General features: G+C 40.2%; 1 protein-coding gene across 3 annotated transcripts in view; it reads right to left on the minus strand.

Annotated features, from left to right (window-relative positions):
* The window catches only part of LOC130914209 (glutamate receptor ionotropic, kainate 2-like), a 284,668-nt gene that overhangs the window by 32,705 nt on the left and 238,748 nt on the right, over nt 1–13,215 (minus strand). For all 3 annotated transcript variants that reach the window (XM_057833198.1, XM_057833197.1, XM_057833199.1), the window contains exon 14: nt 4,195–4,420. In XM_057833198.1, coding sequence (XP_057689181.1) covers nt 4,195–4,420 — 226 coding nt within the window. The remainder of the gene's footprint in view (nt 1–4,194; nt 4,421–13,215) is intronic.

The raw sequence follows: 13,215 nt of genomic DNA on the forward strand, positions 1-13,215 counted from the left end.
GATTCTCTGTTAAGCCTGTTCGGACAGAATATTAAATAAAAATGAATGAAAACTAAATACTATTGAATATGTCATTATTATAATTTTAAAAATTTAAGTGACTGGTAAAAATAGATTATGACCGGATTTTTATGACCCTGTCAAGACAGACAACGAAAAAGTCTAGCGCAACCTCTGGTGTGGATGGTGGATAAAGAACTTCGACTGACATCCAAACAAGTTCAAGCTGTCCTGCAGTCTGAGGGTACAACAGTGTCAACCCGTACTATCCGTTGGCATCTGAATGAAAAGGGACTCTACAGTAGGGTACCCAGAAAGACCCCACTCCTGACCTAGAGACATATAAAAGCCAGGCTCGAGTTTGCCAAAACTTACCTGAGAAAGCCCAAAATGTTCAGATGACAGATGAGACAAAAGTAGAGCTTTCAGGAAAAAGGCATCAACATAGAGTTTACAAGGACAAAAAACAAGGCCTTCAAAGAAAACAACGCATTCCCCATAGTCAAACATGGCGGAGGTTCCCTGATGTTTTGGGGTAGCTTCGCTACCTCTGGCACTGGACTGCTTGACCGTGTGCATGGCATTATGATGAAGTCTGAAGATCACCAACAAATTTTCAGCATAATGTAGGGCCCAGTGTGAGAAAGCTAGGTATCCCTGAGAGGTCATGGGTCTTCCAGCAGGACAATGACCCAAAACACACTTCAAAAAGCACTAGAAAATGATTTGAGAGAAAGCCCTGGAGACTTCTAAAGTGGCCAGCAATGAGTTCAGACCTGAACCCCATAGAACACCTGTGGAGAGATCTGAAAACAGCAGCCTTCACATCTCAGAGACCTGGAGCAGTTGGCCAAAGAAGAACGGTCTAAAATTCCAGCAGAGCATTGTAAGAATCTCATTGATCGATACTGGAAACGGTTGTTCGCAGTTATTTTGTCTAAAGGTTGTGCTACCAAGTATTATCCTGAGGGTGCCAATACTTTTGTCCGGCCCATTTTTGGAGTTTTGTGTAAAATGATAATGATTAAAAAAAAAAAAAAAAAAAAAAAAAAAAAAGTATTCTCTTTTGCGTTTTTTTCATTGCAAGCGAAATAAATGAAGGTATTACTACCATAGCATTTGTAATTGCAATCATTTTCTGGGAGAACCTGAGCATTATCTGACAGAATTGCAGGGGTGGCAATACTTTTGGCCAGCACTGGACTTATAGCTGCACTGCCATTGGCTATTGCCGAGCTTTCCTGGCATCCAATTGGCTAAGAGGGACCTCTACTGTATGTGTGTATCCCAGCATCCTCTTCATTCGCCCCTCGTGTTCCGACAGCTTCACATGAGTGTATTAACTTTTATTCTTTACTCCATTTTTGTTTTTTTTACAGTATGCACAACTCAGAACATATATTTGTTACATGTTTTGATGCATTCTTATGCATTAAAAAAGATATACGTTAGTGACGGGATCTGTCGTTCACTTGAGTAAACGAATCCATTCCGGATCGTTCAGTAAAAAGATTCGTTCAAACGAATCGTTCAACGAATCGTTCGCCCCCCTCTTCTCCCTCCCCGCCCAAATGAATAGTTCGGTTAGTGAACGGGAAGTGACGTTGCCGAACGAATCACCAAAGACCGCTTCGCGGTATAACTGAACGGGAAGTGACATTCTTGGTCCCTCCCTCCCTCTTGCACACAGGCTCCTCATTGACCGCTCGTCGTAGTTTCAGTAATGAGTGACAGGCAATATCATTCTGCTTTCACAGACAGCCTCGTCTCCCTCCTACTGCTGCAAAAGCGAGGGAGAACTTCCGCGTCGTCTGTCCTAGTTCTATGGGCTCAAAGTCATGGCTCGTGCTTGCATTTCGATTGAGGACACGGTTAAACATTTTCCTTTTGTGGGGGGAGCGGGGGGGTTGGGGTCGGGGGCCCACGGACTTTCTTTAGCATGTTCTTGATCACATTTACAATGCTTGCTGTCACGAAAATAAAAATAAATCGAAAGTTTAATTTCAAAATATGGAACGACCAACACATCATATTTACCTCTCGCTCTGTTGTATTTTTGTTTTTATGCTCATCACTATTATTTTTAGTTACTATTGTTAAAACTATAAGTGTAAATAGCTAGTTGTCGAATGTGCTGCTCTGAAATAAAGACAATACTACATTTTGATATTTGACAGTTTAATTGCAAATCAGTATTAAGATGATCGTATTGAATTTTTGCACTGGTATTAATAAATAAAATAATCCGGTCAACTCCCCTGTCGTCCCCGCATCTCAGATCGTCAAATGCTGACGAGAAATGATTGCTTGCTCTTTACGATGTCGCCTTTCTACCCTCATTAGTCTGTTAAGAAAAATGTAGACATATTGCGACATCTCCCGTGTCTGCGTGCGTTGTTTTGGGGCGCTTGAGTAGCGCATGATGGACGGATTGACATAATTTGTCAAACCAACCGACACGCTCTGACACGGGAAAAAAAAAAAAACACTCGGAAAAAATTGACATGTATATACAGTTTCATTGCAAATCAGTATTATGGTGATCGTATTGAATTTTTGCACTGGTATTAATAAATAAAATAATCAGGTCAGCTCCCCTGTCGTCCCGCATCTCAGATCGTCAAATGCTGACAAGAAATAATTGTTTGCTCTTTACGATATCGCCTTTCTACTCTCATTAGTCTGTTAAGAAAAATGTAGACATATTGCGACATCTCCCGTGTCCATGTCCGTTGTTTTGGGGCGCTTGAGTAGCACATGATGGACGGATTGACATGATTTGTCAAACCAACCAACACCTGACACGAAAAAAAAAAAAAACACTTGGAAAAGAATGGACATGTATATACCGTTTCATTGCATTGCGTTTCATTGGTGATCATACTAAATATTTTTTTCTGTGCACATATGAGGTAAATATCGCTGCCATGAAGCCTCCTTATAGTGACAGTTCTTTGCCCCCTTCATTGCCGTCACGCGACCGCAGCTCAGCTTTTGCTTGCCTCGTAGCTACCCGTGTTTTAAATTACTGTAAATGTGATAGTATGTGGTAATAGGTAGTCGCGAGTCTGTTGAGAAAAGTAGTACACTAAACCATGCTCGCTAGATTTGTGTGGTGTTTTTGTCTTTTTGAGCTGCATTTGATAGGCTCCACGTTAACAAATATGTGACAAAGTCCTTTCCTTTCATTTTTTGATTCGTTCACCGCATATTCATTACTGGAAAGTCAAGTTAGCAGCAAGCTAGGTCAGGAACCGGAGGACCGAGTCACTGAACGGGAAGTGACAAAACTCAGTCTTGCCCCCCTGCCTGCACGCTGGCTGCTCATTGGCCACACGTGGAAGTGAGTGACATACGCCCTGATTCTGTTTCCGGTCTCTCCCCTGCCCGCGATGAGGCTGGCGTCTGATTGGTCGTGTGCGATGTCAGAAGACGCTGCCGCTTGCTCAACGCCCTCCCACGCAGTGAACAAGCACCAACTTCATAAAACGAATCAGTGCAGATGGTGATTAGTTCGGTCTCGTTCACCCAAACAATTCGTTCAAAAAGAACGAATCGTTCGCGACCGATACAACACTAATATACGTCTGAATTTTGAGGTCTTGGAACGAATTTGGGCATTTACATGGAAAACGCGTCTCTATTGTATGGTTGTAACTTGGACCTTGAGTCTGTTAATCTATCCATACACTTACAGAAATTTTATGTTACGGAACTACTTCCTGAACCAATTAATTTTATACATAAAGGGGCCACTGTACTTTGTACATAAAAACATAATTACATTAAAATAAAAATAAAAAAATAAGACGCTGTATTTACCATTACTGATGAAAGGATGAATGGCGAGTTCGGGTTTTCAATGGTGTCTTGTGTGTTTTTATTGTGATTAAAAAAAAGCATTTTTTTTTTCCTGTTGTACTGAACCTGTACCAAACCTTGACTTGTGTTGATCGTCACACACCTAATAAAAAATATGTCTTATTTTGCTGGATGTGATATTACATTTGTTAAACTGCTGGCTCGGCACATGGGAAGCGACGTTTCACGTTGGAGACTGAAGTCTGGCGCAACACCAGAAACTAGAGCTAAATAGAAGCGTAACACATAGCATCAGTATTGCTATGCATAGAATACAATATGTTTAGAGTATGGATACTTGATAATATTTAATTAGTAATGCAGCATACATACCCATTGGAGTTCCAACCCCATAGGCTTGTGAGTCAATAAGGCCCCCAATCTGGGTGAGGTTGCAGTTGCGTTGTGTGGCAAACTCAATACTTGTTGACTCCATGAGGAAAGCATAGTCTGTGGTGAGTACTCGGTGAATTCCTTCTTTAACATTATTCACCATCACAGAATGCCGCCTACTGCTCATGAATTCCCACATTTTATCATATGTGGAAATCTTGGATTTCTGTAGGGAGACAAAATTACTTATTACATACATTTGGCGGAAAACATTCAGGTGACTTGAAGTTTCCCTCTGAGACCTCCAAATTGGCCAACTTTCAAAATTGTCCCATATGCACGTGTGATGCGGCGCTTTCGGTTTTGAAAAAGGACAAGAAATGATGGAAATATGGACATAAACAAATCATCCATGCAGTGTTTTAATGTATATTTGAGAGGACAATGAAACTATAAAACTTAAATGGCATTATCTCATGTTTTACTTGATCGATTGACTTCAAATGAAAATGAGAGTAAACCTCAACTTCTGCACTTTCAATGAGACCAACCAGAGGCACATGGGTGAGGTAATTAAAACGTGAGGGGGCTTCAAAGATGACAAGCGCCGAGGAATGCGTAAATATGAGTTAATATGGTAATTTATGCATATCCAGCACAAATGTAGCACAAACGACTGACACAAATTTTTTAGCCATTATTAATCAAAACGGGGGCCCAGTTGACCTCAGATTGACCTATAAAAGAATGATTAATATCTCAAAAACGATAGCAACACAAAAAAAAATTTTTTTCAGCACAAACGAATGACATAATTTTTCCATAAATTTGCATCTGATGGGGGGGCCAACTTCACGGAGGTTTTGAGATGACCTTGAAAAAGCTCAATGTCACAGGTGAATTAAAATACATAATGAAAAGAAATCAAATCAAATAATGCCCCCAAAATAACTAATAATAAAATACATGTTTTTTCTATGATGCATATTAGCGAATAGCAATCAAGATTTTTTAGGTTAGTAAATAGTTCTTGTGGTACTGTCACGATTATGACAGTCTTACGACAATTGACAAGGTCATAAGAAGTATTTAAATAAGGTGTTACCATCGTTGCTTTAACTCATGAGATGTATTAGAGGAATTTGGTTCTGCTGTCATTTGCCGTAAGGTCTGGAAAGAGCTTAGGCATAGACAGCATACCTCAAATTGTATAGCTATTATCCCACAGAATGAATACAAGAGAACACTACTTTTAGGGGAGCTGATTTGAAGGCAGTTTTGAAGCCATTTGAAACTTAATTAAGTCACATCTCCAAGGTCCTGGCCATCATTATAGTGTGAAATGACTTTTCGTGGATGGTCGATATTTTAGATCAACTGGGTGATTTGTGGCGTGCCTATCAGAATCTTTTGGCGTAACCCTTGACAAATCAGGCGATTGAGCATGCAAGCTTCAGACTGCTGATAAGAAGAATGCAGTGGCTATGAATACATGGACAGACAGATGAATCCTGGATTTCTTAACAGGCACACAAGAGTGATGCATCACACTGTATGTAGGCCATACATAAACACAATAGCATACTTGTGATATTCAAAAAGGTGAAAAGATAATTAGTCAACAAGTTCAAAAATACATTTTAATTCAATAAAATATGATTGATTCAGAGCTAAGACAATATAAAATGGAATTCTTAATTTTAAAACTGTTTAAATTAGTTTTTTCAGTCACAGTATACGTACATACAGGCTAAATTCTATATGAGAACAAAATCAATGGACCGACCTATCGCAAAACCTCGACCCCAAATCACAAAAGTCGGACGCCGAGCCATAGAGTATTATCGGAATACTGTGTAGGCGTGACTTAAAACATCTGTTTTCTAACTTTAAGATAGCAAAAACCCGATGATTTAATGCTGTGAGTGGGGTACCATGTACCCTGAAAGATTGGGGGAGGAATTTTTTGCATCCCTTTTCCAAAGCCTAAAGTAAGGCTCGCCAAAATACGCGCTATGGATAAGGCTCTGTCGTTGACCACATAAACAAATGAATGTCAAGACAGTTACCCAAGGACACTTATGCTCAAAAGGTAAGCAATCATCAATTTGTAGAAACAATAATAATTGATAGCATTTAGTAAAAATGTAGACTTAACAACTAATGTTAGTTTGCTAACATTTGACTGCCTGCTTGTTTACTAGTCACTTCACAAATACAGTAAAATTATAACATAAGTTTAAGCTGTCAAGACCAAAGCACTGAAAGTTCAAAGTAAACACCACATTCTATAAAGAAAGAAATATGTACTTATTGTTTGGTCACCGATGCACACGAAGGAAAGTTCTCCTCACACACATCCTAGCATGTAGCTGCAGTCAATTCGATTGCACACCACTCTCTCACCTTTGACTTCTTAAGCATTTATTTACGCCATATTCATGTTGCACATGTATGTTTATGATGTAAGATGTTTATTTAGCACCTCTGGATAACATTGAGAATCCAACTGAATGTAAAATATTGCTTACCCATTGCCAAAAAATCTGACAGAACACATGACATAACGTTACTAAGTAGCAGTGTTGTTTTCGTCAATGACGACGACAACGAAAACATTTCGTTAACGAACATTTTTTTCATGACCATGACGTCATGATGACAAGCGGAAAACGCGTCTTGGATGACTCTAACGTGACAAAAACATTGCCAATTTACGTCTGACGAGACGACAGCAACATTAAAATGCGCGATCGTATCGGTCAGATGTTCAGAGTGCGTGATATTTAGTAGGTGTGCATGTAGTTTAAAAAAAATTTTTTTTTACTGGTGCTGTAGTCAGTCAGCGTGCTTCCGAGCCGTCTTTCACGTGACTTGCGCACAGCCCCACCCCGGACAATGCTGTTATAGACAAAGATTTGTGATAAGAGTTATGTTATTTTGTTATGTCAGTTATGTTGAAGAGTGGTGAAAAAGTATTTTAGCGAACTTTTCAACTTAGCATTAGGACATGCGCTGTGCTTGTAATAGGAATAACGATGTTGACGATATTTGAGTCCAATGTATATTAATTTTTTTATTTAGCTAGCCCATTACTCGTCTATGTATTGAATTGTTTTGCACTTTGAGTACCGACCCTGCACGTTTCGTGCAGGTTGGTTTTTTTCACACAGGAAGAAGGGGTTACACAGTGCAATTCAATTTGGACTTGTTCTGTGTGGGCCAAGAGTTGGTTATTAGTTTTGTGTTGTTTTACAGTTTTCAGGGCTTGGCCTATTTTAATGTCAAAATATGTTATTTATGTTTCCTTAATGTAACCCAGTACAGAAAATATAAAGCCATTTTATTTTGAAAGTGCAATTATTTTGTAAAAGGAAATAGTTGTTGTTGTTTTACGCTTGACTTCCTCCTGTGAGTTCACATGTGAGGATAATAGTATTTTAATTGGTCCGATTAACATGATCCCGCCCTCTCGAGACATCGTCTCGAAGGTTCTTTATTTTACGTTCTTTTCCGCTTGGATGCCAAAGAGGAAGGACGTAGTGAACTTCCTCAGCGCTTGGAGCCAATAAGTCAGCCTTCTAGAAATAAAATAATTGACTCAACGCTGAAATAAGGCCGTTTGAACAAATAATAAGAAGGAAATTACATTTCCTCGGTGAGTGTTGACAAAATGAAGGAAAATAGTGCAGACATTCATCATTGCTAATTTGATGCTAATTTGAAAATATTATTTTGAACTTATAGTGTATGTGAACCGGAGGATTGGAGCCTGCATCCACTCAAGTTCACATTAAAAGAAAAACTTCGTCTTGGTGAGTTGTTTTGTTCTTGCCAAGTTGGCTAAATGCTAGGCGCGAAGCTAGCGAAATGCTAATCGCGACGCTAACACGAAGCTAGCGAAATGCTAATGCTAAGCTAGCGCGACTCCAACGTTAGCAATGAGTGAAAAACAGTTAAAATTCAATGAAGAATTGTTTGTTGTGTTATGTTATAGCACCGAATGATGTAACCATTGTATTGTATTGATTAAGATGATGATGTTATTTTGCATTTGAATGGCAGATGCATAAGCATTAACTTTGATTTGGATATTTTTGAAATATGTGAATATTACTGGTACAATGTAATATTTAGACAAAGGGAAAAAAAGCTATAGCTATGGAAAAGATTCAATTATTGATAAAAGGCTGTATACAGTAATTTAATTATTGTTATGCAGGCTGGGTTTTTTGTTTCCTCCTTTCATTCCATTCATTGGACGTGGATGAAGAATTCGACACTGGATAAAGACTTTTCCAACAGATGAAGATGGCGAGCTAATGCCCGGAAACCAACTGAATTGAATTTAGACGGACTGTCTGGTTTGAATTTTTGTTATTTTATTGTATATATTTGTGTATATATCGCCGGCTTAAATTATAAATAGTTTTTGTATTAATACAATTATTTTGTTACTCATCTCGACTCCAGTTATTTCAGTTACTAAACATTATTTTCCTTATTGTAATCTCCGAGAACCTAGTTTTCTGCCCAAATACAATTGCATTCATAACAGAACCCCGTCATCTCGAACCGGGGGTTACAGTAAAGTTTGGCGAGCTAGCCAGGAGCTATTTTTTTGTTGATCATTTTCACAACTTGAAATGGATGTTATTGAAAGACAATCTATTAAAATTCCCAACTCTGTTATAGTAAGTGGAATAGCTGGAGATGAGCAATGTGATGAGGTGGTTGATTTTTTGAAACATTATGGGTCAATTTCAAGAGCCATCAAAGTGGATGATGCGATGTCAGAGTTTCACCAATGCTTAATTGTTGAGTTCAACTCAGGCGCCGCTGTAAACTCTATCGACCCTTTGCCATTGATTCATGTATCAAATAGTGGGGTAACTTTCACGATAAAATCCCTCGCTAGTGTTTACACAAATAGTGTTGGTAGTGACACAACAAAAGCATATCTCACTGAAATTCAAAACCTAGCTAAGATGAGTGGAAGGGACTATGCAGATGTTCTCAAAGACATGATGTCCCAGATTAACGATTCGATCAAACGACTCGTGATTGACTCAAATGAACCAAACGAATTGCGTGAAAACCCATCAACAACGCCGTTGAGAGAATCACAACCGGTAGTTGAGCCTCAATTCAGAGATTTACAACAACCCAATATCAATCGATTGCCTTACAATGTGCGTAGCCCAGTCCACAGTATGCCAGCCATTGCTACACATGATCTAAATCCTCCAGAAGTGCAGCGGGTGGTTGTGGAGCACATAGTAAAAAGGGATGATAATTTAGGACAACAAGTCGCCCAAAGACTCAGAATTTTTTCTGGAAAAGAGCCTCGTCCTAATTATGAGCCAGATTATGATACATGGAGGTCTAGTGTAGAGCTAGTCATGTCTGATGCTTCCGTGTCCCAACTGCAGCAGAGCCGCAAAATTCTTGAGAGTCTGCTACCTCCTGCTGCTGATGTTATAAAACACTTAAACCCCAACAGCTCACCAACTGAATACCTCCAGTTGCTTGATTCTGCTTATGGAACAGTTCAAGATGGAGGAGAACTGTTTGCGAAATTCCTTGACACACTACAAAATGCTGGTGAAAAGCCATCGGTATATTTGCAACGTCTTCAAGCAGCTTTAACCCTCACAGTAAGAAGAGGAGGTGCTTCAATTAATGATTTTGACAAACTACTTATAACTCAGTTTTGTCGAGGCTGCTGGAATGATTCACTGTTAACTGAGCTCCAGTTAAGACAAAAGCGAACAAATCCACCAACATTCCCCGAACTACTCTTGCTCTTGCGCACAGAAGAAGACCAACATGCTGCTAAAACTTTGAGAATGAATCAACACTTGGGTAGCTTAAGCAAGAAAGTGACTTCTCATATTCAAGCAGTAAAAGTTATCAAGGAAGAAGAAAGCGACATTGCTATTTTGAGCACGGTCACAAAAGAACTCTCAACTCAAGTTGCAGAAATCCAAAGTCAGCTTGTCAAGCTAACTGCCAAAGAACCGAAACTGAAAGCTCAGAGTGCAGATCGTGCAGCCAATGCAAAATGCAAAGAGAAACAGAATGCTCAAGGAAAGCCAAAGAAATGGACAGGCCAACTCAACAGTACCCAAAGTACAGCACCAAGACCCTGGTATTGTTACCGCTGTGGAGAAGACGGCCATATAAAACCAAATTGTGAAAACGAACCAAATTCTCGTTTAGTTGCAGAAAAACGAAAAATGCTCCAAGAAAAACAAAGAAAGTGGGAAGCTGACAGACCTGCTTCAGCAAGTGCACATTTAAACTAAAAGGAGTCTCTATTACGGGGCAAATGGAGACTTTAGACCGCCAATTATGTCCCACAGATGAAAAGATGACAGCAAACGTTAAACAATCTCTGGCAAAGCGACAAAAGTATAGTTTGCCAAAAGGGTTAATTGGTTCGAAATGTACAGCAACAGTGAGCATCTCTGGTGCCAATTTGAACTGTCTACTTGATTCAGGGTCTCAAGTGACCACCGTCAGTGAGTCATTTTTCAAACAGAATCTTACAGACTTGACTCTAAATCCTCTTTATAACCTTTTGGAGGTAGAAGGTGCTGCAGGACAGCCTGTGCCTTATTTAGGGTATGTCGAATTGTGTATCACTTTTCCACAAGAATTTTTGGGCACAGTAATTGAGATGCCAACGTTGGCCCTTGTTGTCCCAGACACACACCCTAACAGTGAAACACCACTGTTAGTGGGAACGAATGCTCTTGATGTTCTTTATGAGAAATACGTTGACATCAATGCACCTGAGCAATTATCTGTTCCCTATGGGTTCAGAATATTGTTAAAGACTCTAGAAGTTAGACACTCACAAACTAAAGATGGAACAATTGGATTAGTTACCTTAGCGGGCAAAAAGGCAGCAGTTGTTCCAGCTGGGCACACTGTAATTTTGGAAGGCTCCGCTAATATTCACACTACATTCGTTGATGCCTATGTGGTTATTGAACATCCAACTCAGTCATCCCTACCGGGTGGTCTTTGTGTAAAAAGCTGTCTAATCAGTTTTCCTTCTCGAGCTCCACACAAAGTTCCTGTAGTAATCACCAATGAAACGGAGCAAGATGTCACCATTCCATCCACTTGTGTAATTGCAGAGCTTGCTACATTCCATTGTGTTGTATCACAGCACAACGTCTCAGATTCAGTGGAGTCAACTATGGACAAAAAGACACAACTGATCTTCAACTTTGAAGACTCCCCAATACCACAGGAGTGGAAAGAAAGAATAACCAAACAACTTAATGACATGCCAGAAGTATTTGCACACCATGATCTTGATTTTGGGTGTACAAGTAAAGTGAAACATGCCATCAACCTTCATGATCCAACACCTTTCAAGCACCGTGCACGGCCTATTCATCCCCAAGATCTACAGGCAGTGCGCAAACACCTTCAAGATCTGCTGGTGGCGGGAGTAATAAGAGAGTCTCAGTCGCCATACTCTTCTCCCATTGTCGTGGTGAGGAAACGGAACAACGATGTACGTCTGTGCATAGACTTCCGCAAATTGAACTTGCAAACTGTTAAAGACTCGTATGCACTTCCAAACTTAGAGGAGACTTTCTCTGCTCTCTCAGGATCCAAGTGGTTTACAGTTCTTGATCTTAAATCTGGATATTACCAGATCGAAGTTGAAGAAGCAGACAAAGCAAAAACTGCATTTGTGACCCCACTTGGATTCTGGGAGTTCAACCGGATGCCTCAGGGTGTGACTAATGCTCCTAGTACATTTCAGCGATTAATGGAACGATGTGTTGGGGACATGAATTTAAAGGAAGTACTAGTCTTTCTGGATGACTTAATCATATTTTCAAGCAGTCTTGAAGAACATGAAAACCGTCTCATGCGAGTTCTTCATCGTCTCAAAGAGTACGGATTGAAGTTATCGCCAGAAAAGTGCAAATTCTGTCAAACAGCAGTACGGTACCTAGGTCATGTAGTATCAGTGAACGGTGTCGAGACAGATCCCGAGAAGATTCACGCCCTAAAAACCTGGCCAAGACCTAGCAACCTCAAAGAACTGAGGTCATTTTTAGGTTTCTCAGGCTACTATCGGCGATTCATTAAAGGATATTCATCTATAGTTCGACCACTCAACGACTTGACCCGCGGGTACCCACCACTTCGCAAAAAGTCCAAGTTAAAAGAGCCCAAACGGACCTACCATGATCCCAAACAGCCGTTTCAAAGTCGATGGACACCCGATTGTCAAAAGGCTTTTGATTTGGTCATTGAAAAGCTAACAACATCACCAGTCTTGGGTTTTGCAGACCCGAAGCTTCCCTACTTACTGCATACCGATGCCAGTACAACAGGCTTGGGTGCAGCACTGTATCAAGAGCAGCAAGGGCAGCTTAGGGCTATAGCTTTCGCCAGTCGTGGGTTATCCAAAAGTGAAGCACGCTATCCTGCTCATAAATTAGAGTTTTTAGCACTTAAATGGTCAGTGACAGAAAAGTTCCACGATTATTTGTACGGTGGAAATTTTACAGTCGTAACAGATAGTAATCCACTAACCTACATATTGACCTCTGCAAAATTGGACGCCACTGGATACAGGTGGCTCGCGGCTTTATCCAACTACAATTTTAAGCTGCAATACCGAGCAGGTAGACAAAATCTAGATGCTGATGGGCTTTCCCGACGCCCACACGGAGAGCTCGTCAATGATGCACAATCAATGAAAGAACAGGAGCGAGTGAACCGATTCGTAGAACACCATTTATCTGACCATGATGCCACAGAGCTTGTAAATGAAGACGTAGTCCAAGCAATCTGTCAGAACCATCTTGTAAAAATCCGAGGTGATTGTAACGACAGTTGTGTTACACTAGTAGAGTCCCTTACAATCTCTGCTGATGCAATTCCTGATGCCTACAATTCTGATGAACACCATGGTCTGCCAACAGTTCCTGCTTTATCCAACTCCGAACTGAAAGACAAACAAAGAAGTGATTCGACAATCAA

This window comes from Corythoichthys intestinalis, chromosome 4, assembly GCF_030265065.1.
Source record: "Corythoichthys intestinalis isolate RoL2023-P3 chromosome 4, ASM3026506v1, whole genome shotgun sequence".
NCBI lineage: Eukaryota > Metazoa > Chordata > Actinopteri > Syngnathiformes > Syngnathidae > Corythoichthys > Corythoichthys intestinalis.